The sequence below is a fragment of the Xenopus laevis genome, chromosome 9_10S, assembly GCF_017654675.1.
Source record: "Xenopus laevis strain J_2021 chromosome 9_10S, Xenopus_laevis_v10.1, whole genome shotgun sequence".
Lineage (NCBI taxonomy): Eukaryota > Metazoa > Chordata > Amphibia > Anura > Pipidae > Xenopus > Xenopus laevis.
This window is the reverse complement of record NC_054388.1, coordinates 6,973,878-7,001,762: the sequence shown is the minus strand read 5'-3', so window position 1 is coordinate 7,001,762 and position 27,885 is coordinate 6,973,878. Positions and strand designations below refer to the sequence as shown.

General features: G+C 42.2%; 1 protein-coding gene across 1 annotated transcript in view; it reads right to left on the bottom strand.

Moving 5' to 3' along the window:
* Positions 1-27,885, bottom strand: part of nsf.S (N-ethylmaleimide sensitive factor S homeolog) — a gene marked incomplete at its 3' end in the record, with an annotated part of 34,775 nt that overhangs the window by 4,513 nt on the left and 2,377 nt on the right. The window contains 11 exon segments of the mRNA NM_001096720.1: positions 859-1,046; positions 3,315-3,389; positions 3,479-3,644; positions 5,701-5,900; positions 7,157-7,312; positions 8,763-8,838; positions 9,441-9,548; positions 9,725-9,891; positions 18,190-18,229; positions 19,634-19,733; positions 22,692-22,777. Of these exon segments, the coding sequence (NP_001090189.1) occupies positions 859-1,046; positions 3,315-3,389; positions 3,479-3,644; positions 5,701-5,900; positions 7,157-7,312; positions 8,763-8,838; positions 9,441-9,548; positions 9,725-9,891; positions 18,190-18,229; positions 19,634-19,733; positions 22,692-22,777 (1,362 nt within the window).

Below are 27,885 nucleotides of genomic sequence, written 5' to 3'. Positions count from 1 at the left end.
ACTGAATTGTCATGGATACTGTCATGGGAGAAAAACATTTTTCCAAAATGAATCAGTTAATAGTGCTGCTCCAGCAGAATTCTGCACTGAAATCCATTTCTCAAAAGAGCAAACAGATTTTTTTGATTTTCTTTGATTTATTTTGAAATCTGACATGGGGCCAGACATTTTGTCCATTTCCCAGCTGCCCCAAGTCATGTGACTTGTGCTCTGATAAACTTCAATCACTCTTTACTGCTGTACTGCAAGTTGGACTGATATCACCCCCTCCCTTTTTCCCCCCAGCAGCCAAACAAAAGAACAATGGGAAGGTAACCAGATAGCAGCTCCCTAACACAAGATAACAGCTGCCTGGTAGATCTAAGAACAACACTCAATAGTAAAATCCAGGTCCCACTGAGATACATTCAGTTACATTGAGAAGGAAAAACAGCAGCCTGCCAAAAAGCATCTCTCTCCTAAAGTGCAGGCACAAGTCACATGACCAGGAGCAGCTGGGAAATTGACAATTTGTCTAGCCCCATGTCAGATTTCAAAATTGAATATAAAAAAATCTGTTTGCTCTTTTGAGAAATGGATTTCAGTGCAGAATTCTGCTGGAGTATCACTATTAACTGATGTGTTTTGAAAAAAACATGTTTTCCGATGACAGGATCCTTTTAGTAGTAGGGTAGCCCTATGTTTGGCATAGTTATATAGGATTCTCTGTAGAGAATGTTGTTGAGCAACACTGCTCAACAACATGCTCTTCAGCACTGTTGTGTTTTCAAAGAACACAGGTTATAGCATGATTTAGTCTGCATTGGCTCCAGGCACAATGTTGTGGCTGTCCCAGTTTCAGTGGCAAGTGTCTCTCACCTTGATGTGCCGATTCATGGCTGTTGACTGGGCTGCCCTCACTAGCCCTTCCAGTTCTGCTCCAGAGAAATTTTTGGTTTCTTGTGCCAGTTCGCCAACATCCACATCCCCTGAGAGAAGGCTGTGCTCCCTCATCCGGGCTGTATGTATGTGCAAGATCTGCAGGCGACCCTTCTCATCAGGAAGCCCTGGATGAGGCAAAGAAATGGATATTATTTCCTCTTCCATTACTTTTCACAAACCCAGGGGGCTCTAGGGCATGTAAAGGCAAAAAAATTAAAATCCAATTTTTACTTTCTTTAATGAAAAAGAAACCTATCTCCAATATACTTTAATTAAAAAATATGTATAATTTTTATAAGAAACCTGACTGTATGCAGTGAAATTCTCCCTTCATTTACTGCTGTGGATAGGAATTGTCAGACGGTCCCTAACTGCCCTGCAGGGAAACAATCATACTTATGTACAGCAGGGGGAGCCCCCGCCTTACTTCCCAGCCATGCAGAACTCAAGCAGCTTTGTTTGTTTCCCTGTAGAGCAGTCGGCGACTGTGTAGAGATTTGTATTGGATTTTATTTTTGCCTTTACATCCCCTTTACTGTTTCCAACTCCAGCTGCAGGGACAAAGATCATGGAGCCAGATTTAAACAGATAAACTGGGATTCTATTTGGAGGATTATTTTGCTGCAGCCACTGGTTCTGCAGAGTTGGAGAAAGTTTATAGTAAACAATACAAAAACTATAAAATCCACATTAGATTACAAGACAACACAGGACCCAGTGCAGTCTGTATATTCTGATTATTAATCAGTCTTGCTGTATCGGCTTCTGGCAGATATTATTTGACTTGTGCTGTTTTGATCATTTATGACGACCCCTAAGCAGCCCAGACCACACTGAGCATGTGCACAGTCTTGGTCTTGCAAAGATGTATAACAAAGTTACAAGATGGTGACCCCCTGTGGCCAACTTTGAAAGCATAAATCATTTGTTTGATTAGGCTTGTGGTGCAGTAAGTTCATGTTTATGTTTAGTATACAAAATACAGCATTTCTAGCCTTATTCTATTTTACACTTTACTTCCCCTTTAATGGTTACCTACTCTCTACCATTAGAGTAATTCCAGTAGAACCCCCATTTTACGTTTTTTAGGGGACCAGAAAAGAATGGTGTATGTAGAGACCCTGAGATTTGGGTGTATTTATCTCAGGCATTCCTCTTTAGTATTTGGACACCTAAGGGTCCTTTAGTTAACTAAAGGCAGCTATGTCCCTTGCTGGGTCCAAATAAGTTCATGGAGATGGTCCACTAGATGGCACTGTTTGATAATATAAAAGGGTTTAGCACCATGCGGTCTGGGTCTGTCCTGGGACTTTGCCTCAGTGTGAGGTACTACAGGTCCAGGTCTGCCGGAAAAAGTTAGTGAAGCGTGAGATAGGGATAGTACTACAGTAATAGTCACTCTAGGAGTGAAAGTTAGCCCAGGGTAGCTAGAGAGCAGACGTGGCTCCAACGAGGAGAAATAGTGGGGTTGGGACCCCGTGGTATTTGAACCACTAGTGCAGGGACTACAGTGGGTGAGTTGAGGACCAGATAGGATACCAAGACCCAAGATCCCAGGCTGAATACAGTGGGTGAGGTGAGGATCAAGTCCGGTGCCAAGATACAAGACCCCAGGCTGAGAAACCCATGCCTTAGTGTTCAACCATAAAGGATAGTGCCAGTGAGAGTGGTAACTATTTCCCAAGTCCATTGTTACTGATCTATATTGATTTCTACTCCGTCTGTTGCATCTTCTAACCCCCCTGGAGGGAATATTGTTGTTGGAGGCTACTCTATAACTGCCAGTGAACATCAAAGTACCTTAACCTATGATCTTGCCGGTGCTCTGTTAATAAACCAGTTATAATTTACTGCAAAGGACTTGTCTGGCTGAATCTACTGCTGCATTTATCTACACCAGGTACCGGGAGTTGCAGGGAGTTGCCCGGGTACACTGGGGGTCGGGGGCACATTAATAGCAGTGTTAGCCTGGTCACACATAGCTCTAATCCACAGCAAAAGTACACTCACGGGTGTGCTACATGTAAAATCCGGGAAAATGTAAAATCTATAGGTTGCATCACAAAACGACAATGTAAAACAAAAGAAAACTTAAAATCAGGGGATGTTAAATTGAGGTTTCACTGTATGTATATAGGTTATTTGTTGGTTACTGCTACCCTATTATAACACACCTTTTACCCTGTTTCCCCTTATTTGCTCTATATTTGCCTTGTTGCTTACAACCCATTTTACAGGAGTAGGTGCCACAGACCAAATCTGGGCCTGTAATGAAACATGTGACCTGACCCCCTATTGCTAAACAGATTTATCACTTGTCAATTTGCCTTTTGGGTGGAAGGGGCAAGTTTACTTTTAATGCAAAACACAGTAATGGTCAACTAATAACGTACCAATCTCCATCTTCACCTCCAATCTTCCAGGTCTCAGAAGAGCTTCATCTATCAGATCAGGCCTGTTAGTCATCCCTGGGCAGGAGACACAGGGAAAGGGGGTGAGTCAGACAAAATAAGGCAGTCCCTTCCCAGTACAGAGGTGCTTTTCCCCAGCTTCTCACCAATGACTAGAATGTTGTTAAGCTGCTCCACACCATCTATCTTGGACAGCAGCTGATTGACCACAGTATCATGGACGCCAGTGCTGCCTGCCATGCTCCCTCTTTGCTTGCAGATGGCATCTATTTCATCAAAGATGATGATGTGTAGCCCACTATTGGCGCCCAGCTGGGGAACAAGGAAAAAAAAAAACAGCAGAGATTGTTACCATGGCAAACATTAAGTGGGGCATTCACTAAAAATCATAGTTGCGCTGGAGTCCGATTCGCCGCTATTCGGCAGGAGTATTTTCGCCCGTGCTCCGCAAATTCACTAAAATCCAAAGTTGCACTCAGGGGTAGCGTAAGGTTGCGAAGTTGCGCTAGCGTTGATTCGCTAAGCAAAGCGAAGTTACGCTAGCGATGGTTAATTTGCATACGGCGCCAAATTCAAATTTCACAACAACACAAGCCTGGGAAACCTTCAAAACCGCAAATAAAATTGTTATTTTGGCCCTACACATGTGCCCACTGTATCGTTAAGTTGCCATGAGTTAGGAAATGAAGGGGGGAAGGAGGGGAGCCCCAAAAATTTTTCAATCTTTTTCAGCCTATCACCCATAATAAAGAAAACACGCCAGCGTTTTGTGGGACTTAGAAAAAAATTGAACTTTTTTTGAAGCAATCCCTATCTACTCTATTGCGATTCGCCTGGTCTGAGGTGGCGAAGGAAGTCTAGCGTAAAAGGTAGCGTTCAGAACAATGCGCGCGTTAGTGAATTTGCGTAGTTACGTCCGTTGCGCAAATTCACCAGGTGCGAAGTAACGAAAATGCCCAACGCTAGCGAATTCACAGCGCTTCATGAATTTGCCCCTAAATGTCAAACTGGTCCCATAATACATACAAATAACACCGTGCAGAAGTTGTAAATAAGTCGGCCAATTACCACATTGCTTGCCCAAAAATTGGTCAACGTTCCATTCTTAGAGAAACACTATTGACTGCTAAGTACCGTTTTAATATAGTAACATAGTACGTTAGGTTGAAAAAAGACTCACGTTCATCAGGTTCAACCTTTTGACTCTATTTTAACCTGCCTAACTGTCAGTTGATCCAGATGAAGGCAAAAACCCCATCTGAAGCCTCAGAGAGGAAAAAATTCCTTCCCGACTCCAAAATGGCAATGGGACCAGTCCCTGGATGAACTTGTACTATGAGCTATCTCCCATATCCCTGTATTCCCTCACTTGCTAAACACCATCCAACCCCTTCTTAAAGGATAAGTAAACCTTTAAAATAAGTGAATGTAAAATTGACGCGAGTGCTATTCTAAGCACTTTTGCAATGGACATTCATTATTTGTTTTCTTTTTATTCTAAGATATTAAGGGACACATGTACTGTTAATATGAATGAATTTTGTTACAACAGCGCCACCTGCTGGTCAGTTTCCCACCAGTCTGACCACCAAGTAGTCAAGGAAGTTGTCAGGAGAAAGAAAGAGGCTGCTCTGATGTTCTTCTGCTTAGGAAAGATGTGAGAAAGGTTTCTAATTGTTTTCCTAAGCAGAAGAACATCAGAGCAGCCTCTTTCTTTCTCCTGACAACTTCCTTGACTACTTGGTGGTCAGACTGGTGGGAAACTGACCAGCAGGTGGCGCTTTTGAATCAAAATGTATTCATATTAACAGCACATGTATCTTGGAATAAAAATAAAATAAATAATGAATGCAAATTGCAAAAGTGCTAAGAATAACACTCTCATCAATTTTACATTCACTTGTTTTAAAGGTTGATTTGTCCGTTAAAGCGTCTAATGTATCAGCCTGTACCACAGCCTGAAAAAAACCCCTTCCCAATATTTAGACGGAACCTCTTCTTTTCTAATCGGAATGGGTGACCTTGTGTCAGCTGGAAAGACCTACTGGTAAATAAAGAATTAGAGAGATTATTATATGATCCCCTTATATATTTATACATAGTTATCATATCTCCCCTTAAGCGCCTCTTCTCCAGCGTGAACATCCCCAATTTGGCCAGTCTTTCCTCATAGCTAAGATTTTCCCTTTAGCAGCTTAGTTGCCCTTCTCTGTACCCTCTCTAATACAATAATGTCCTGTTTGAGTGATGGAGACCAAAACTGTAGGGCATATTCTAGATGGGGCCTTACCAGTGCTCTATACAGTGGAAGAATGACCCCAATTTATTTTTCTGCCTTGCAGACTGTGCCCCCTACCAGGAACCTTACCCGTCTCTGTTCCTCCTCTGCGTCTGCAAAGAGTTTGCGTATGTTTGCCTCGGACTCTCCCACGTACTTGTTCAGAATTTCAGGCCCATTGACGACTTTGGGTTCGCGGGCATTCAACATTTTACCGATCTGACGAGCCATCAGGGTCTTGCCGCAACCAGGCGGGCCAAAAAGGAGAATGCCTTTAACGTGCTTGCAGCCTGTAGGAAGGACTTATTTCTGAAACCTCTCTACAAAATATTTCACTTTTTAAAGCAGAAATACAAAGCATATATTTTGTAAGGACGTTATTTTTAGAGAACGGGTTAATACTAGACTTCAAAATGTTTTTATAGGACACAGTCGTATGCAGACCTTGGCCCTTATGCGTGTCTGTGCTGCCAGCTAAAGTTTTTCTTGCCTTGTACACAACCTTTCCAGTTGATGACTATCTTGCTAAAGCTTTGGGAAGATTAGAGGTGGGAGAAATTGGGATTTGGCCTTTTGAGTTTGCTTTTTGTTGGCACACAGGGGGGGGATTAGCTGCCCAGGCTGACAGCTGTGTGTGTAAAGATAAGAAGATCTCTGTCATCCTGGTGTAATACAGCAAGAGGGTGACCTTTACCTGCCACACAGGTGACAATTAGTAAGAAACACACAGGCAAAGCCTGGCTCTCAGTTCAACACCTAGCGACTAAACCATTTACAGAAGACAAATAAGAAGAGGTACAATAAGCAACATCTTGATATGAATCAGAGGTTAAAGGGATACTGTCATGGGAAAAAATGTTTTTTTTTTCCAAAACACATCAGTTAATAGTGCTGCTCCAGTAGACTTTTGCACTCAATAGAGCAAACAGATTTTTTTTATATTTAATTTTGAAATCTGACATGGGGCCAGACATATTGTCCGTTTCCCAGCTGCCCCCAGTCATGTGATTTGTGCTCTGATAAACTTCAATCACTCTTTACTGCTGTAATGCAAGTTGGAGTGATATCACCCCCTCCCTTCCCCCCCAGCAGCCTAACAACAGAACAATGGGAAGGTAACCAGATAGCAGCTCCCTAACACAAGATAACAGCTGCCTGGTAGATCTAAGAACAACACTCAATAGTAAAATCCAGGTCCCACTGAGACACATTCAGTTACATTGAGTAGGAGAAACAACAGCCTGCCAGAAAGCAGTTCCATCCTAAAGTGCTGGCTCTTTCTGAAATCACATGACCAGGCAAAATGACCTGAGATGCACCTACACACCAATATTACAACTAAATACACTTGTTGGTTCAGGAATGAAATTTTATATTGTAGAGTGAATTATTTGCAGTGTAATTTAGAAATAAAAACTACACCATAAAAATCATCAAGATGTGCATCTGTATTCTCTCTATCACTGAACATTCATTCAGTAACTTATGTGACTTTTGGCCCTCTGTCTTTTAAATAACATTGGCACAGTGATATAGCACATCATACCCATTTGCTCCACAATCTCTGGTGGAAAGACTCGGGAGGCAAAGGCTCTCCTGAAGATATCGGAGAATTCTTTATCCAGCCCTCCAATGCCCATCTTCTCAAAGTTCCAGTCTGGGTTGATAATAGACTGACGGTCCTGCCTTGTCTTCGATTTACCTAAAGAGAAGGAAAGAAAGACATTTTTTTTTTTTTTTGTGACACTAGCGACCATGTTTATTAATGATATATACACAAACATATGACATCTTATTCTTTATAGAAGAAACTAACATTATGAAATTTGGTGACGGGGAAGCAATTTTCATTGCCTTCATATTCGGTACCCCTTAAAGGAGAAGGAAAGCTACTGAATCATTTTATTGCCAATAGATTAGCCACAATGGTGCAAGTTATAACACTATATTTATTCTGCAGAATGTTTTACCATACAGCTCTAGAAGCTCTCTGTTTGTTTAGGATAGCAGCTATCATAATAGCTTGGTGTGACATCACTTCCTGCCTGAGTCTCTCCCTGCTCACTCATAGCTCTGGGCTCAGATTACACAGAAGAGAAACAAACTGAGCATGCTCAAGCCCTAGCCCTGGAGGTTGAAGCTGAAAACAGTTAGTCTGATACAGAAGCCCATGAGTACACAATAGAAGGAAAGAAATGTGCTGTTTCTTTTGACAGAGGACTCAGAGCAGCATTACTTTGAGGGGTTACTGGTGTATTTATATAGACCTTTCTTATAAAGCTTACTTAGTTTTAGCTTTTCCTTCATCTTTAAAAACCTCCTCTTACTAGGAGAGCATAAATATTGCAGTTATCACTTGCTCAGAAATGTGGTATTAAAATTAACATTGTGAAAAGGAAGAAACCATTGGGAAGGCTCTGTGGCTAAATATGGAATAGGAATTATATATATATATATATATTATTATATAATATATTATTACAATAAAACACTACATATGAATTTATACATATGAGTTTATGGAACCTCAGGGATCTTCCAATATAAGTAAAATATGAGCGAACCTAAGCTCTGTTCTAGCAGGGTGGTGGAGGATACCCTGTTTGAGTAAGATTGAAACGGAATGAGCCTACTGTATAAAAAAAATAAAATAAACCTCTTTAACCAATGGACATGTGTAACTGCACAAACCAAATGAAGGTTGATTGGCCGCAGCAAAGTGGGATGCAGAATTCAGCTATTCTGGAAAATACATTAATTACCTGCTGATGGCATCAGGGAGGCTACTGGATTGTATGTCCAGTAACAGTTGAAATCCACTATTTGGATTCGGCCGAACCCCTGAACCCTTTGTGAAAGATTCGGCCGAACCGAATCTGGACCTTAATTTGCATATGCAAATCAGTGAGGGGGAGGGACAAAAAAAGAAGCTCGCACAAGTGCGCGGCTAAAAATATTTTTACTTCCTTGTTTTGTGACGAAAAGTCACATGATTTTAAGGATTCGGTTCGGCCAGGCACAAGAATTCAGCCGAATCCGAATCCTGCTGAAAATGGCTGAATCCTGGCCGAATACTGAACCGAATCCTGGATCCGGTGCATCCCTAGTTGAAAGTGGTGTACTATTCCCTATATTGGTCTAAAGGCACTTACCTGTGAGATTCAGAGAGGAGCTGTCGGCTTTCTCAAAAACCACCTGGCTGTTCCCTACCACCAGTCCAGCTTCTATCTGCAGGAAAAAGGAACCCATGAATGCAAAGAAATGGAAACTAGAAATAAAAACAGGCTCATCTGTAACAATAGCACAAAGGAATAAATCTAGAATTTTTTTGGGAACAATATCACAATCTATCCAGTAGCAATGCCTAAAGCATGATGGATATAGCCCCCCTACACAGACAGCCGACCTTCCTGGTCTCTGATGATAGATAGTAACAGATAGATAGTAATGGTAACAGTGTGCTCACATTCCGGACGGAGGCTTTGAAATGTTATAAGTAGGGATGCACCGAATCCAGGATTCGGTTCGGTATTCGGCCTTTTTCAGCAGGATACGGCCGTATCCTTCTGCCCAATCGAACCAAATACTAATTTGCATATGCAAATTAGGGATGGGGAGGGAAGTCACGTGACTTTTTGTCACAAAACAAGGAAGTAAAACATGTTTTCCCCTCCCCATATGCAAATTAGCATTCAGATTCGGTTCAGTATTCGGTCAAAAATAGTGGATTCGGTGCACCCCTAGTTACAAGCTCACTTTTATCACTATAACATCTATTTATTTTTATAAGATGTGCAATCTTGCATGTGGATTTGATGCATTGGCCTTACCTTCTGCCTCTTTCCTGTTGACGGTTCTCCTTTAAGAATGCTCGGATCCATGGCCTCTATATCTTTCAGCACTAACCCAAAAAGCTTGTCATTGAAACTAAACACCAGCTGTGAAAGGCGGAGAGGTAACAGTTACACGTGTAGTCGATGAGAGCATGATTTATACAATGTCTATAAACAGTACGTTCTGATGTTCAGCAAATAATGCTTAAAGGGCACCATTTTCTACTAATTTTAAAAAGATTTGCTTATGATTTAGATACATTCCCTGGCCTCAAACACACCTGCTGGCCTACAGAAAAGGCCTGGTTGTTGAACTGTTGTATGAATTCCGCTGCCATTCTGTCCGTGTCATAAGGGTTGGAGTCGATGCTCTTCTTCTGCAGGAAATCAATCTCTATGGTCATGGTGCCGATGCACTGTTTGGTCTTGTCAAAGGTGTATACCCCAACTGAAACAGAAAGAGAATACTATCAAAAGTTATTCACCGAAGGCCTGCACGGGGCCATGCACGCTCTTTATTACACACAAGATCTTCAAAGGCTGATAAATATAAAGGTTTATGATTTCCTGCGAGATACAATGGTATCCGGCTTCATACTTATATGATCACAGACCTTTGTGCTTCTCTTTGTAATTATATACACAAACACACATATAAACAAGCCCACATTTAACAACATTACCTTACATACACAAACTAACTGTAGCCCTAAGTAGTTTGCTAAGTGGAAAAAAGACAGAATAAAAAGAAGTAGTTTAATACCTCTGCTTTCTTTTTGCTTCCATCAACCCATTCATGTTCCTGTTATTGAAGTTCCCACACCCTCCTACTTCATTTTTTTTTTAACTATTTATATGTTTAAAACATAATTTGGGACACGGTTTACGTGCTGCAGCAATGGCTCATACCTCATACCTCAATGCTCCTGGGGTTTCACTATCAGATTCAATGCTGTATGTAGTTTTATAAAAGTTGTAGTATTCGGTCACACAATTCTCTTATGGTTGTTGGAATCAAATGCAGGTTACCAGGAGCGATCACATCAACAACTGCATTGCAACTTATCTCTACAGCTTCAGCTAAAAACCAAGTGGCATATAGATGTCTCAAATGGAGCCACTACATTTGTTTTCATGTATTCCTTGTTAAAGGGGAACTATCATGAAAATGAAAATGTAATATGCTTCCTCATACTGAAATAAGAAACTTTCTAAATACAATCTTCTGCATCGTTTCTGAAATAATCAAGTTTATTTTCACTTTTCCTCAGCATCTATTTCTCTTTATTCTCTTTTCATGCCGGAGTTGGGTGTCAGATATTCATTGACAGTTAGATCCATTAAATCTTATAGGGGGCTCCTTTTGCCTTGAAGATGTATTAGAACTCACTCTTTATTTAAATCCCCAGAAATCCTGTCTCTCTACATGCAGAATATGTGCAGTATTTTTGTTGGATCTGACACCCAAATGCTGCATGAAGACAGAAAGAAGAGAAACAGATGCTGAGAGAGAGTGAATATAAACTTGATTATTTCCAAAACGATGCAGAATTTCTAATTGATTGTATTTAAAATGTTTCTTATTTCAATATGATGAAGAGAATATTAAAGTTTCACAATAGTTCCCCTTTAAAGTGGACCAGGCCAAACTGCAGGTTGTAACATGATCGAAGATGTCGTGCCTGACTATATCCTGTAAAATGATTCAAATTAGTCAATATTAGTTGGAAAGTTCAAGAGGAGAAAGGTGTTAATGAGAGGAGGTGGGTGTGGAGGACAGAAATAGCAATATAAGTCCTTATTCTTATAGGAAAGAGAGAAGGTGGGAAAAGTGTTTGAGAAAGGAGCTGTAGGTGAGATATAGCTGTGCATGGTTTGGCACATTAAGTGAATACAGGTGGAAGGTGAAGCAGAGCTGGGAGGAGCGGAGAATGCTGCATTGGCACAGTTATAAAATGAATAAATAATGGAGCACTGAGCAGGAGCTTGCTGCTTTGTGATGGGCAGCCAAGGAAAAATAGGGAGGAGATGTGGCCAGTGTTTGCCGAGAGGCAATGATGTAACTTATACATTCAGCAGCCCATTGGAAATGAATGAATGGCATGGAGACAGCGAGGAGGAAAGAGAGAGACGGTTAGATGGGCAGAGTGTGACACAGACCCTATAAAGAGCAGTAATGCAGTGTGAGCTGGCAGGAGAGGAGCCTTAAAGGAGAACTAAATCCTAAAAACGAATGTGGCTAAAAATGCCATATTTTATATAGTGAATTTATTGCACGAGGCTAAAGTTTGAGCTTGTCAATAGCAGCAATGATCCAGGACTTCAAACTTGTCACAGGGGGTCACCATCTTGGAAAGTGTCTGTGACACTCACATGCTCAGTGGGCTCTGATTGGCTGTTGAGAAGCTAAGCTTAGGGCTCGTCACTAATTATCCAGCAGAAAATGAGCTTCCCTGGCTGTAATATAAACTGATGCTACAGGTTTGCTGATTATTCAATTCTGATGCTAATTGCACTGGTTTCTGTGCTGCCATGTAGTAATTATGTGTATTAATTACTAATCAGCCTTATATTGTGACATTTCTATTCTATGTGTACTGTATATTGTGAGTGGCTCCCTAAGCTCAGTAAGTGACAGCAGCACAGAGCATGTGCAGTGAATCAGCAGAAAAGAAGATGGGGAGCTACTGGGGCATCTTTGGAGACACAGATCTTTACTGCTAAAGGGCTGTGGTTGCCTTGGGCTGGTACAGAAGCACAAAACATCATGTACAACATTTCTAGCTACTTCTTTAGTTAGGATTTAGTTCTCTTTTAAGGTATAACAAAGCATGGCAAATGAAAATGAACATATTTCACAGGATGGATATGGATCTAGCAGGCTATACACTATTACTTTATGCCTGGTCTTTTGCACCCAAACACCCAAGTTACATTGCTTAATGTATTCTAAATGATCAATAAACACAAACATAGTACATTAAAAGCAGCTGCTGCCAGGGAGGTGAAAGAGGAGGGGGCAGCGCTCACTCAGGTGGAAACTGCCATTGGAAAACCCATTCCCTGCTCCTCGTGGGAGACATTTACAGGAATGGCAGTGCCAAGTACACTCCCTTGTGAAAAAGGCTATTTGTTCTGTTGGCATGGAAGGTGCGGGTTTCTAATGCACCGATTTCCACCCCATTGTAATGTCAAAAAAGTAAATTAAAACAGAGGTCGTTCATACAAAAAAACCCCACAAAGCCAAAAGTCAGAAAATGTTTGCGTATGGCCTCTTATAGTACAGATACTGAACCTATTATCCAGAATGCTCGGAAACTGGGGTTTTCCGGATAACAGATCTTTCTGTAATTTGGATCTTCATACCTTAAGTCTACTAGAAAATCAGGTAAACATTTAATAAACCCAATAGGCTGGTTTTGCTTCCAATAAGGATTAAATCTTAGCTGGGATCAAGTACAAGCTACTGTTTTATTATATTTTATTATTACAGGGGAAAAAGGAAATCATTTTCAAATGGAGTCTATGGGAGACGGCCTTTCCGTAAATTGGAGCTTTCTGGATAATGGGTCTCCAGATAACCTGTACAAGCAGAATGGTGGCAAAACAGTTACCACCGATGCCTTGCAGCGCCGCCGTCATTCTAAGTTCAGTTCCAGCCGAGAAATTGTCCGCAAGGCACATGTATGTTTTCCCCGTGTTTTCATGAGTTTCCTCTTGTGTAATTAAACTGTAGGCTCCACTGGGTCAGTGAAATGATGTCTGATCTCTGTAATCCACTGTCAGCACTATATAAAGAATATTCCCTATATAATTTAGCACCAATGTGGCTTTGGTTCTGTTTGTAGCAGAGCACAATCCCTTGCTTTGAATCAGGACCTTGGACAGCGGTTCATCCATGAACAAGCCCAGGGATTCGTATGAGTCGGGGTGCAAAATTAGATCCCCATAATAGAAAACTGTAATTGAAATACAGTGCCTAATTGGTCTGACATGAAGCTTTGGGTTGCAAGGTTGTTTTACTGTACAAATCTGGTCCCCCTCTGAGAAAAAGCTTGAAGGCATTGGCCTCTCTTCTACCAATTAAATGTTTCTCCATTGCAAACATCAATATTTTATCAGCCGCATAAATCAGATACAGGGGGGGAGACTGTCAGGCGCTGACAGCTGAAGAATGGCAGTTAAGCCAAACAGAAGAGAACTGGAGGCATAAATGAGAAGAAAAATATATTTTAGCAGCAATTAGCACTGGAGAAGTGTCTGTGTGGCAGGTAAAGTCATTCCACTACTGATGGGCACCCCGGATATTAGGGTTCATGTATAATATTTATGGACATTAGAAAGGCAAGTCCTGACCCCATTATTTATAGTCTTTATTTATATAGCACCGGCATTTGAGTGTATCCATCATTTACATCAGTTCTTGCTACAGTTAATGTACAAGCTATGATAGGCCTATGCACACATAATCTAGGGTTGATAAATGTAGAAGTCACAGTATGGTTTTAGACTATGGATGGTATCCTGAGCTTAGGGAGAAAAACGGAGAGGATAACCGCTCACCATGAATATAGTGACCTGAGTAGAATCGAATCCAAGAGCTAGCAGGGCAATGAACCAACGCTGGTATCATTTGCCGACTCCATTGTTTGGTGTATGGTGTATATACCAAAATGTGCAAGCCACCCACACACAAGCCAGTAAATATAGATTAAGATAAGATTTTGCAACTCATGGAACACGATGAGTTACTTCCCTGCAAAACATCAGCGGAACAGATGGCTGCACTCACTATTATACAGCTCAGCGCGGATTCCAAGGCAAGAACGGTACCATCTGCCTGCTGGAACGTCACATCAGTCATGAGTTATACCCGACCCCATTTCGTTCTTTTGGAGAGATGACAAAATGCTCAGCATTCGCCCAGGGGGCTCATCAGTGGATGGCACGCAGTTCTCTAAGCTGTTATAGGAGAATTCAACCACTGAATTATAAAAAGCCCCTACCTAGTAAGCAAGATAATCCCCCTCCCTGCTTCTCTTGTTATAGTTCAATACGTCTGGAAATGTCTCTAAAAAATGTTCCCACCTAACAGTGCAGAGTAAGTGCACGGAGCTTGTGGATGCCTTTTTCTGGATCTTCAGATTTTTTTGGGTCCCTCTTCGGCAAATCAGGTCCCTCTTCAGCAATACATATCCCTCCTCAGATTTCTTTGGGTCCTCTTCAGATTTCTTTGGGTCCTCTTCAGATTTCTTTGGGTCCTCTTCAGATTTCTTTGGGTCCTCTTCAGATTTCTTTGGGTCCTCTTCAGATTCCTTTGGGTCCTCTTCAGATTCCTTTGGGTCCTCTTCAGATTCCTTTGGGTCCTCTTCAGATTCCTTTGGGTCCTCTTCAGATTCCTTTGGGTCCTCTTCAGATTCCTTTGGGTCCTCTTCAGATTCCTTTGGGTCCTCTTCAGATTCCTTTGGGTCCTCTTCAGATTCCTTTGGGTCCTCTTCAGATTCCTTTGGGTCCTCTTCAGATTCCTTTGGGTCCTCTTCAGATTCCTTTGGGTCCTCTTCAGATTCCTTTGGGTCCTCTTCAGATTCCTTTGGGTCCTCTTCAGATTCCTTTGGGTCCTCTTCAGATTCCTTTGGGTCCTCTTCAGATTCCTTTGGGTCCTCTTCAGATTCCTTTGGGTCCTCTTCAGATTCCTTTGGGTCCTCTTCAGATTCCTTTGGGTCCTCTTCAGATTCCTTTGGGTCCTCTTCAGATTCCTTTGGGTCCTCTTCTGCAATTTCCGACACTTTTGGAGCATGCACAGTCGGTATGCTTGGGAAGACTGCTCCAACTGTGCATACGCCAGTACGGCGCTCTATTACAGGTGAAGATTTGAGATCCAGAAGATGCTGCCCACAAGCTCCACTTCGCTTACTCTCCACTGTTAAGTGGGAAAAATTTTAGGAACATTTTTAGACCTATTGAACTATGCGAGGAGAAGCAGGGAGGGGGGGACTATCTTGCTTACTAGGTTGGGGCTTTTCTTAATTCTTGGGTTGAGTTCTCCTTTAAGGCCATGGCCCCATCTACCACAGGGGACCTTATTCAATCACAACAGGCACATGCCATCGAACTAGATGGAGTGACAAGACAAGTGATGACAATTAAGACCAGTACAACAGCGATGAACTCTACCTGGGTCTCTTAGGATTTATTAGACATCATTATTGTGAACATGTAACTAGGTAGGTATTTAGGTTTTTCAAACCTGCCTGTGAACAATTTTTGGTGAGATATTAGGACTTTGGAAGGGTCAACTACCAACCATTCAGCTTCAAACTTGAATAGGAGGGGCCAATTCGGCAGCTATATCTCAAAGTATGACCACCTTAAAGGAGAACTAAACCCCCAAAACAGCTAAAAGTCCCATTTGCCTTCTCCACTGGCCCCCTCCATGCTTTCTACCCACATAGTGTTTAAAAAGAATACCCCATCTTGCAACACTGACCTAACTTTGCACCAGCGAAGCTCAGGGGCGCCATGTTCGAACACTTCGATATCGTTCGGATCCTCTTCTTAACGGTAATTTTCGGAGCTCTCCAACTCCAACTGCCTATGCGCCAATAGCTAAAGTGTCACAAAGATAAGGAAGCGTCTGATACATGGTGCCCCTGAGCTCCGCTGCAAATTTAGGGAAGTGGAAGATGACCCTCCCAGCAGCCTAATATCTCACCAAAAATCTTTCATGGACAGGTTTGAAGAGAATGGGGGCTTTTAGCTGTAGGGAGGGTTTATTTATTTCTCCTTTAAGAACGTTTGCTAGCGTGATCTACTCTCATCCAGCCTTTGCAGCAGGTAATTCTACGAGAAGAAACATTATTCATAAATAAGCATAACCCTTTTCCCTTTCCTACGGCTAATAAAATACCGGCACTCAGTTAAGGGAACAGGGGAATCCGAGGAACTATTTATAGTGAAAAGAGGCCTCCTAATCTCCCAAGTGCCTCAATTATTCAAGGCTAGAGCAGAAGCAGCGTTCACCTTACATGGCTGAGAGCGCAGGATTAATGCAGGGGATACGGGAAAAAATCCATTTAATTTACGCCTGTTGAAATATTCCAAATTACACACATGAATATATAATGACCTCTTTTTCTCTTCTGCTCTAGGGGCTTTGGGGGTGATTTGCATCGTGGTTAAAAAAGGGAATACAGGAGAGTTAAAATTCCAAGCTCGTTTTATTGGAATTGAAGCAAGAAACTCCGATAATGAATTGATTTTATTCAATTTAACAGAGGAGAAGGTGTCGGCCACATCAGCCTTCGATCTGTATTTTATTTTTGCTTTGGGTGGCTGCAGCTGTTTGTAGTGACACAACTCAAACCTGATAATGTGGAATGGATAAGCTCAGGGGTACAATTAAAGGCCAATAAACCTTAATGTTTATTTGTCGTTAATTATATAAAAAAAAAGAGATTAATTTATGCCTTGGCTAACACGACCAGTCAAATTGGAACTCTAAAGGGATCTCTCCACATCATGTATTTTCCCGTGTACTGCAGGACATAATAAAACTATGGCAGCATAAGTATTCCCCTGTACTAAGCACAATTCAGCAGGAACAGCCCCCTACGTTTGCTCATAGTCTGTACAGAGAGATCCCATAAAACTATGGCAGCATAGGTATTCCCCTGTACTAAGCACAATTCAGCAGGAACTGTCCCCTAAGTTTGCTCATAGTCTGTACAGAGAGATCCCATAAAACTATGGCAGCATAGGTATTCCCCTGTACTAAGCACAATTCAGCAGGAACAGCCCCCTACGTTTGCTCATAGTCTGTACAGAGAGATCCCATAAAACTATGGCAGCATAGGTATTCCCCTGTACTAAGCACAATTCAGCAGGAACAGCCCCTAAATTTGCTCATAATCTGTACAGAGAGATCCCATAAAACTATGGCAGCATAGGTATTCCCTGTACTAAGCACAATTCAGCAGGAACAGTCCCCTAAGTTTGCTCATAGTCTGTACAGAGAGATCCCATAAAACTATGGCAGCATAGGTATTCCCCTGTACTAAGCACAATTCAGCAGGAACAGTCCCTAAGTTTGCTCATAGTCTGTACAGAGAGATCCTATAAAACTATGGCAGCATAGGTATTCCCTGTACTAAGCACAATTCAGCAGGAACAGTCCCCTAAGTTTGCTCATAGTCTGTACAGAGAGATCCCATAAAACTATGGCAGCATAGGTATTCCCTGTACTAAGCACAATTCAGCAGGAACAGCCCCTAAGTTTGCTCATAGTCTGTACAGAGAGATCCCATAAAACTATGGCAGCATAGGTATTCCTCTGTACTAAGCACAATTCAGCAGGAACAGTCCCCTAAGTTTGCTCATAGTCTGTACAGAGAGATCCCATAAAACTATGGCAGCATAGGTATTCCCTGTACTAAGCACAATTCAGCAGGAACAGTCCCCTACATTTGCTCATAGTCTGTACAGAGAGATACCATAAAACTATGGCAGCATAGGTATTCCCTGTACTAAGCACAATTCAGCAGGAACAGTCCCCTAAGTTTGCTCATAGTCTGTACAGAGAGGTCCCATAAAACTATGGCAGCATAGCAAATTTGATTTGATGTATTATGTGAAATAAGTATATTAATAGTTAACATCAAGACAAAATGTTATCCACTCTTTAACAGAGGGTAACCCACTTTGGCTAAGCATACATCAAATTATGTAGGAGCCCTCATGATTACGTTACCTTCCACATCTTGTCCAATGGAGAGTCCAGCCCATTTTCTCTACAAACAGAAAAAAAGTGGTCACAAAAACCAATACGGTCACATGTTCCCACTGCCAAATCATACAAATATAAGCTCTTCAGCCTAACAACACATATTAGGACCCTGGCTGTGAGGAAGTTTAAACTGTCCCTTTGTTTACTCTCAGTTGACCTGTGGGAGATCAGATTTGGGTCTTACCTTTTTAGAGGTGGTTCATGCCAAAAAGCATTTACAAATCCCTTACACCTCCAGTTACTATGGGTATTACTATCTCATGTTTGATGTATCTAATCAAATCAGCAGATTTCATTCAATCTGCCATAAAAGGTGAGGTTGCACTGATCACTTAAACTTCAATTTGTTTGGCTCTGTACAAACATAGCTAAGTATTCAGGGACATACAACAGATAATATGGTTCCTAGGTCTTAGTAGTGATCCTTGCTCAACAATATTGGTCTGATAATCTCCAATTGGTACAGATACAGTACAATCCAGCAATGTAAATCTAGTCTAGTGCTGTTGTATTTCCATGTCTAACAGCATGAACAGTGGTAGAAAGTCTGCTTAAAAGGCACATAAAGGCAAAAAAATAAAATCCCATTTTTACTTTCTTCAATGAAAAAGAAACCTATCTCCAATATACTTTAATTAAAAAATGTGTACCGTTTTTATAAGAAACCTGACTGTATGCAGTGAAATTCTCCCTTCATTTACTGCTGTGGATAGGAATTGTCAGACGGTCCCTAACTGCTCTGCAGGGAAACAATCATACTTATGAACAGCAGGGGGAGCCCCCGCCTTACTTCCCAGCCATGCAGAACTCAAGCAGCTTTGTTTGTTTCCCTGTAGAGCAGTCGGCTGTGTAGAGATTTGTATTGGATTTTATTTTTGCCTTTACATCCCCTTTACTGTCTCCAGCTGCAGGGACAAAGATCATGGAGCCAGATTTAAACAAATAAACTGGGATTCTATTTGGAGGATTATTTTGCTGCAGCCACTGGTTCTGCAGAGTTGGAGAAAGTTTGTATTAAACAATACAAAAACTATAAAATCCACATTAGATTACATGACAACACAGGACCCAGTGCAGTCTGTATATTCTGATTATTCATCAGTCTTGCTGTATCGGCTTCTGGCAGATATTATTTGACTTGTGCTGTTTTGATCATTTATGATGATCCCTAAGCAGCCCAGACCACACTGAGCATGCGCACAGTCTTGGTCTTGCAAAGATGTATAACAAAGTTACAAGATGGAGACCCCCTGTGGCCAACTTTGAAAGCATAAATCATTTGTTTGATTAGGCTTGTGGTGCAGTAAGTTCATGTTTAGTATAAAAAAATACAGCGTTTTTAGCCTTATTCTATTTTAGACTTTACTTCCCCTTTAAGAGGAGCTGCACATTGGACAAGGACACTTACCTGCGGGAGACTGAACGCAATGCTTCCTGGCAGTATGGTGTGGTGAGTCTTGACGGTGAATATATAGCGATGGTTTGGGGAAGTCCTCACATTCACATGTCTGCAGAAAGAAGAAAAGATTTGTCATAGGTCATTACAACTCCGTACAACTGGGTCCATGAAGAACACTCAGCAGCAGCAATCGCTATTGTCTGTACCTTGTTGTCAGGCTCAATTTGGTGTATGGTAGGGGTTAAATAATCACTGTAGCCCCTGGTGTGTCCTAGCTTGTGCGTCTGAATGATGGAGCTTGGGGTGCTCCAGAGGATGCCCACGAGAGATCTCTCTACTTAAAGGTGGCCAGGGACACATCGATAAGATCGTACAAAATGAATTACCGTACGATATTTGGTGCATGTATGGTGGGAGACGAGAGGAACGATATCGGCACAAGACTTGGTTATCAATCGGCTCTTCGATCGGGCTGGCCAGAAAAATTTGATCGGGAGCTTTTGAAGGCACCAGAACATCGGCCATTGATAAGGTGGCCACTCATTTGGCGAGCTTTGCGGAAAGAGCAGATCTTAACCTGATATGCCCACTAACGGCAGGGCGATATCGGGTTAATCCGAAAGGGATTCTGATTAAGGATTTTTATGATGTTGTTTCTAAATTACACTGCAAATAATTCACTGTACAATATAAAATGTCATTCCTGAACCAGCAAGTGTATTTAGTTGTAATATTGGTGTGTAGGTGCATCTCAGGTCATTTTGCCTGGTCATGTGATTTCAGAAAGAGCCAGCACTTTAGGATGGAACTGCTTTCTGGCAGGCTGTTGTTTCTCCTACTCAATGTAACTGAAGGTGTCTCAGTGGGACCTGGATTTTAATATGGAGTGCTGTTCTTAGATCTACCAGGGAGCTGTTATCTTGTGTTAGGGAGCTGCTATCTGGTTACTAGGGATGCACCGAATCCAGGATTCGGGTCGGGATTCGGACAGGATTTGGCCTTTTTCGGCAGGATTTGGCCGAATCCTTCTGCCTGGCCGAACCAAATCCAAATCCTAATTTGCATATGCAAATTTGCATGGGTGGGATGGAATTTACGTTTCTTTTCGCCACAAAAAAAGGAAGTAATTTTTTCCCCCCATTCCACCCCTAATTTGCATATGCAAATTTGCATATGCAAATTAGGGTTCGGATTTGGTTCGGTATTCGGTCGAATCCAAAATAGTGGATTCGGTGCATCCCTACTGGTTACCTTCCCATTGTTCTGTTGTTAGGCTGCTGGGGGGGTGATATCACTCCAATTTGCAATACAGCAATAAAGAGTGACTGACGTTTATCAGAGCACAAGTCACATAACTGGGAGCAGCTGGGAAACTGACAATATGTCTAGCCCCATGTCAGATTTCAAATTTAAATATAAAAAAATCTTTTTGCTCTTTTGAGAAACGGATTTCAGTGCAGAATTCTGCTGGAGCAGCACTATTAACGGAGACATTTTGAAATACATTTTTCCCCCTTTAATGTTCGGCCCTGGGGCCGCATGATCGGATTATGGATGCAGACGGATCATAGGACCGCATCAACTAGCCGATGCAATCCTTGATTGCAGGAAAAATCAAACCTGCCTGATCGATATCTGCCCGATTTTTGGCCTGATATGGATCGGGGAGACCTGTTGGAAGCCTAAAGGACCGATATCGTCAGCTTTAATCTGCTCCATCTTTAGTGCTGAATCGACAGATACAGGTAGAATTCTATTGTTTCTATCTGTATATCTGCAGATTCAGCTCTACACGCGTGTATAAAGATCATAGTTGCAACGTCTATGGCCACCTTAAGGCTGCAGCCTGCAGGGCCAGGTCTTAATTGCAGAAAACTTGGCCCTTGTTTAGTACATGAGGCTCTTGGATGAGAAGCACCGAATTACAGCAAGTCCTTATGTAACAAAATACACTTTTTCCAATTCACTGTGAAGCAAACCTCCGGAATTTCTCAGTTTCACAGACGCTCTTCACATTCGGTTCTCCAGACGGGATCCCATTAGCAGAGCGGGGTTTGGTGAGACCCCTCCGTCACACAAAATGTTGGTAGAGATGAGAAGTTATAATGGGGGATTAGCAGCTAATGAGCAGCTACGGGGAGTATGAGCTCCAGGATTTATGCATTAGCCTCTCACTTTGTCGACAGCTCTTTTCTCACATCAGCTAAGTGTTTGGTGCGTGTTCTCGTCCAATAATAGCAAGGAAGAATCTCCCAGACACAACTAAACAAGGAACGTTAAAGGGAAACTACTCCCTAAAGTGATTATTGAAACATTAAAATTAAAGGAGAACTAAAGCCTAACTAAAGAAGTAGGTTGAAATGTTGTACATGATGTTTTGTGTTTCTGTATCAGCCCAAGGCAACCACAGCCCTTTAGCAGTAAAGATCTGTGTCTCCAAAGATGCCCCAGTAGCTCCCCGTCTTCTTTTCTGCGGATTCACTGCACATGCTCTGTGCTGCTGTCACTTACTGAGCTTAGGGAGCCACTCACAATATACAGTACACATAGAATAGAAATGTCACAATATAAGGCTGATTAGTAATTAATACAGTTAATTACTACATGGCAGCACAGAAACCAGTGCAATTAGCATCAGAATTGAATAATCAGCAAACCTGTAGCATCAGTTTATATTACAGCCAGGGAAGCTCATTTTCTGCTGGATAATTAGTGACGACCCCTAAGCTTAGCTTCTCAACAGCCAATCAGAGCCCACTGAGCATGTGAGTGTCACAGACACTTTCCAAGATGGTGACCCCCTGTGACAAGTTTGAAGTCCTGGATCATTGCTGCTATTGACAAGCTCAAACTTTAGCCTCGTGCAATAAGGTCACTATATAAAATATGGCATTTTTAACCATATTCATGTTTAGGGTTTAGTTCTCCTTTAAAGGAACCTTAAGTGTATTTGTTGTTGATGCTGCCAGCTCTTTCTTTAGCAAGCTGGTGTGAAAATAATGGCGTCCGTTTCAGCAGTACCCCCATTCCTGAATACAGTACACCCACTGGTTCCAGCTATACTTACTGGCCAGACTGGAAATCTTTCTCATTGACCACGGCGCAGTTGGAAATGGAGAGCTCATCAGTGGGGCACCGCGCTGCTTGCATGGACTGTAGGGAACAACAAAAAAAACAACACACTGTTAATTATACCGCAACAAGACAAGGACAGTAATTATATTCACACTCCCTGCCAGGAACCGCCATCACAGGGATTATTTTGCACATCTTGTTTTTCTTCTCGTTTGCTTAAAAACAAGGTTGGAATGAGTAAACGCATATTAATATAAACAGGGGTTAAATGTACAACTGTCAGCCGTGAAGTTTCCTGTCTGAATGGAAAAGAAATCACATTGCACAGTCAGTTCCAGATCCAGAAACACTGCCATTAAGCTGACACAGGGCTATTGCTTCCTATGTTCCGAATCACCTTATGGTTTCCCTCCTGTCACTACTTAAAGGGATACTGTCATGGGAAAAAATTTTTTTCAAAATGAATCAGTTAATAGTGCTGCTCCAGCAGAATTCTGCACTGAAATCCATTTCTCAAAAGAGCAAACAGATTTTTTTATATTCAATTTTGAAATCTGACATGGGGCTAGACATATTGTCAGTTTCCCAGCTGCCCCAAGTCATGTGACTTGTGCTATGAAAAACTTCAATCACTCTTTACTGCTGTACTGCAAGTTGGAGTGATATCACCCCCTCCCTTTCCCCCCCCCCAGCAGCCAAACAAAAGGGGAAGGTAACCAGATAACAGCTCCCTAACACAAGATAACAGCTGCCTGGTAGATCTAAGAACAACACTCAATAGTAAAAACCCATGTCCCACTGAGACACATTCAGTTACATTGAGAAGGAAAAACCAGGGCCGCTCCGGCCATGAGGCAAGGTGAGAATCTTGCCTCAGGCGGCACGGAGCGGCCAGTTACCAGGGGCGGCAAAAAGCCACCTCTGGTAACTTTAAGAGCCGAATTTCCGTTTTTTAAAACGGAAATTCGGCTCTTCTAGCGCAGCGAGCGCAATAGCGCTCACTGCACTAGCGATGCGGCCCCTCCTCCACCCGCTTCGACGCTGGTAGTTAGAAGAGCGGAGCAGGAGGAGGGGCGGCATTGGGGCTGCTGCCTTAGGCGGCAGCAGCCCCTGAAACGTGCCTGGGAAAAACAGCAGCCTGCCAGAAAGCATTTCTCTCCTAAAGTGCAGGCACAAGTCACATGACCAGGGGCAGCTGGGAAATTGACAAAATGTCTAGCCCCATGTCAGATCTCAAAATTGAATATAAAAAAATCTGTTGGCTTTTTTGAGAAATGGATTTCAGTGCAGAATTCTGCTGGAGTAACACTATTAACAGATGTGTTTTGAAAAAACATGTTTTCTGATGACAGGATCCCTTTAAAGGGCCAGGACCACTGATCCTACAAGGTCCACAACAATACCACTGCTGACAGTTTTATGATCTCCCTCCACACAGATTAAATTAAACAGACCAGGAAAGTGTAAATCACTGGGGCTGACTATATGTCTGATAACCTACCTGCACCAGTGATTATTGTGCTTAAAGGAGCTAAAACTAAGTAAGCCTTATAAGAAAGGTCTATATAAATACACCAGTAAACCCTCAAAGTAATGCTGCTCTGAGTCCTCAGTCAAAACAAACAGCACATTTCTTTCCTTCTATTGTGTACTCATGGGCTTCTGTATCAGACTTCCTGTTTTCAGCTTAAACCTCCAGGGCTAGGGCTTGAGCATGCTCAGTTTGCTCCTCCCCCTCCCCTCCCTGCTGTAATCTGAGCCCAGAGCTATGAGTGAGCAGGGAGAGACTCAGGCAGGAAGTGATGTCACAACGTTATTAGGGATGCTAATTCCACTATTCTGGATTCGGCCGAACCCCCGAATCCTTCATGAAAGATTCGGCCGAATACCGAACTGAATCCTTATTTGCATATGGAAATTAGGGGTGGGAAGGGGAAACATTTTTTACTTCTTTGTTTTGTGACAAAAAGTCACTCAATTTCCCTCCCGCCCCTAATTTGCATACGCAAATTAGGATTCGGTTCAGCCGGGCAGAAGGATTCGGCCGAATCCGAATCCTGCTGCAGAAAGGCCGAATCCTGGATTCGGTGCATCCCTAACCGTTATACAGAGACAACTTTTCAATTGGTCTTCATGACTTTTTTTTCAGTTATTTAATTATTTGCCTTTTTCTTTTGACTCTTTCCGGCATTCAAATGGTGGCCACTGACCCTGTCTAAAAAAACAAATGCTCTGTAAGGCTGCAAATGTATTGTTATTGCTACTTTTTATTACATGTATTAAACCTATTATCCAGAATGCTCTGGACCTGGCTTTTCTGGATAATGGATCTTTCCGTAACTTGGATTTTCATACCTTAAGTCTACTAGAAAATCATATAAATATTAAATAAACCCAATAGGCTGGTTTTGCCTCCAATAAGGATTAATTATATCTTAGTTGGGATCAAGTACAAGCGACTGTTTTATTATTACAAAGAAAAAAGAAATCATTTTTTAAAATTTGGATTATTTGGATAAAATTGAGTCTATGGGAGGAGGCTTTTAACCTAATTCGGAGCTCTCTAGATAAAGGGTTTTGGGATAATGGATCCCATACCGGTACTCATCTTTCTATTCAGGCCTCTCCTATTCATATTCCAGTCTCTTATTCAAATCAATGCATGGTTGCTAGGCTAATTTGCAACCTAGCAACCACATGGCTGAAATGGCAAACTGCTGAATAAAAAGCTAAATAACTCAAAAATCACAAATAATAAAAAATGAAAACCAACTGCAAATTGTCTCAGAATATCCCTCTCTACGTTATACTAGCAGTTCATTTAAAGGTGAACACCCCCTTTAAGGAGATCCCATGAAGCCAAGGACACAAACAGTGAATGTATGGACTAGTGACGATGACAAGGGCTGGGAGTACTTAAAGGGACAGTATCACCAAAATAAAAAGCCTTTCATCGGAAAACAGTGTAGGGCCGAGTCATTGGGTAGTGTTTCAATTTAAATTTAATCATATCACTTAAAGAAAAAATAAAGTAAATTAGAGGTCATAATGAGGCACTCGTCACAACACTGTCCCCATCACAGGATCAAATCACAAAGGCTTTCTCTAATTGGCTGCCAGATTAAGCCCATAAACTTTCCAAAACAGACAAGATTATGGTTTCTTTTTAGGGTGGAGGCGAGCGTGAGACAGACGCAGGGGTGTCACTACAGAGAGACTGCCAACCCACCAGTACAGGTTATCCAGAAACCCGTTATCCAGAAAGGTCCAAATTACGGAAAGGCCATATTTTTTTAAAACGATTTCATTTTTCTCTGTAATAATAAAACAGTCGCTTGTACTTGATCCCAACTAATATATAATTAATCCTTATTGGAAGCAAAACCAGCCTATTGGCTTTATTTAATGTTTACATGATTTTCTAGTAGACTTAAGGTATGAAGATCCAAATTATGGAAAGATCTGTTATCCGGAAAACCCCAGGTCCTGAGCATTCTGGATAACAGGTCCCATACCTGTATATCTCATTGTATAATGCAATCATAATGCATGGTGTAGGTCCAAAATCTCATCCGTCACATGAATGCAAGGTGTTTCTGATCAATCACTAACAATAAATACTCTCTGTTTATATTCCCATGAGAATGGCACTGGCTGCGTTCCCCACCACCCCCTATTATTTACCTATGCATTCCTCTTCCCCTTAATGCTAAATAATGTCTTTTTTCCCCAGGGGTTTCTTTCTGCTAACAGAGCACCAGCTCCATCTTTTACTGATAAAATGACAATTGCACCAACCTTTTTCACAAAATCTATCATTTTTGGAATGTCTTTGTGGCCTCAAACTATTACCTTTTTAAAAAAAAGCCGAGGTTAGCCGAGCTAAACAGGCAGAAATGATCTATATTCTTCCATTTTCCAGCGCAGCTCAAGCTACTGATCAAGATGATGTGGCTGCATGTGAGACTGAGGAGCAATTCCCAGGACCACGGACAGCGGATGTGCCACAATGAAAAAGCTCAGAGCCCACATTAATTAAGGATGTTCAGTAATTAAGGTAAATGTGTGAAGCTCTAGGTGGCCGATCGCAGATCTGATATAAGCAGCTGAGAAAAACATTTGAAGTTAAATAACTTACAGATACAGAAACATAGATCAGCATACTTCCATCATGCACCCTCCCTCCCTTCAGCACATTTTCTCTATACAACGCTCTCCAAAATTAATTGCCCCAGACTCCATGTTCCCTCAGTCAATGACTGTGTCCCCACATCAAGCTGGACTGTTAGTGCTTCAACCATGTGTAAGTTACTTTTTGGAACATCTCCCTTCCTATCATTTAGAATTCAGAATCCAGATGTACTCTACATGGCCCAAAGTATCCAGACACCTGCCTGCACAATATATCATCCCAAATCAAATGTATTAACATGATGGTGGCCCTTCGCTGCTATAACGGCCTCTACGAGTTAGCCTGGCCCAGGTGGCATTTGGGCTGGCCCAGGTGGCGTATGGGCTGGCCCAGGTGGCGTTTGGGCTGGCCCAGGTGGCGTTTGGCCTGGCCCAGGTGGGGTATGGCCTGGCCCAGGTGGGGTATGGCCTGGCCCAGGTGGGGTATGGCCTGGCCCAGCTGGCGTTTGGGCAGGCCCAGGTGGTGATGGTGGCCCTTTGCTGCTATAACGGCCTCTTCGAGTTGGCCTGGCCCAGGTGGCATTTGGGTTGGCCCAGGTGGTTTATGGCCTGGCCCAGGTGGCGTTTGGGCTGGCCCAGGTAGCGTTTGGGCTGGCCCAGGTAGCGTTTGGGCTGGCCCAGGTGGCGTTTGGGCTGGCCCAGGTGGCGTTTGGGCTGGCCCAGGTGGTGTATGGGCTGGCCCAGGTGATTTTGGTTGTCAGTATTCAGTTGGCTTGAAGTCAGGTTCTTCTGCTGTCACATCCCATTCCGTATGGACCAGGCTTTGTGCTGGGGCATTGTTGAGTTGAAAGAGGTAAGGCTCTTTATTATGTACTACAGTTGGGCTAGTATCTGCAAAAATGGGTGTGCCCAGTAATTATAAGGGGTCTCCACATACCTTTGGCCATATAGTGTAAATATAACTCTGACACCATTTTCAACCCACAAAACCCCGGCTGTTGAGCCCTCAAGCCCTTGTACTCTACTCATATGTAGCCTTGCTGTTGTCTTAAACC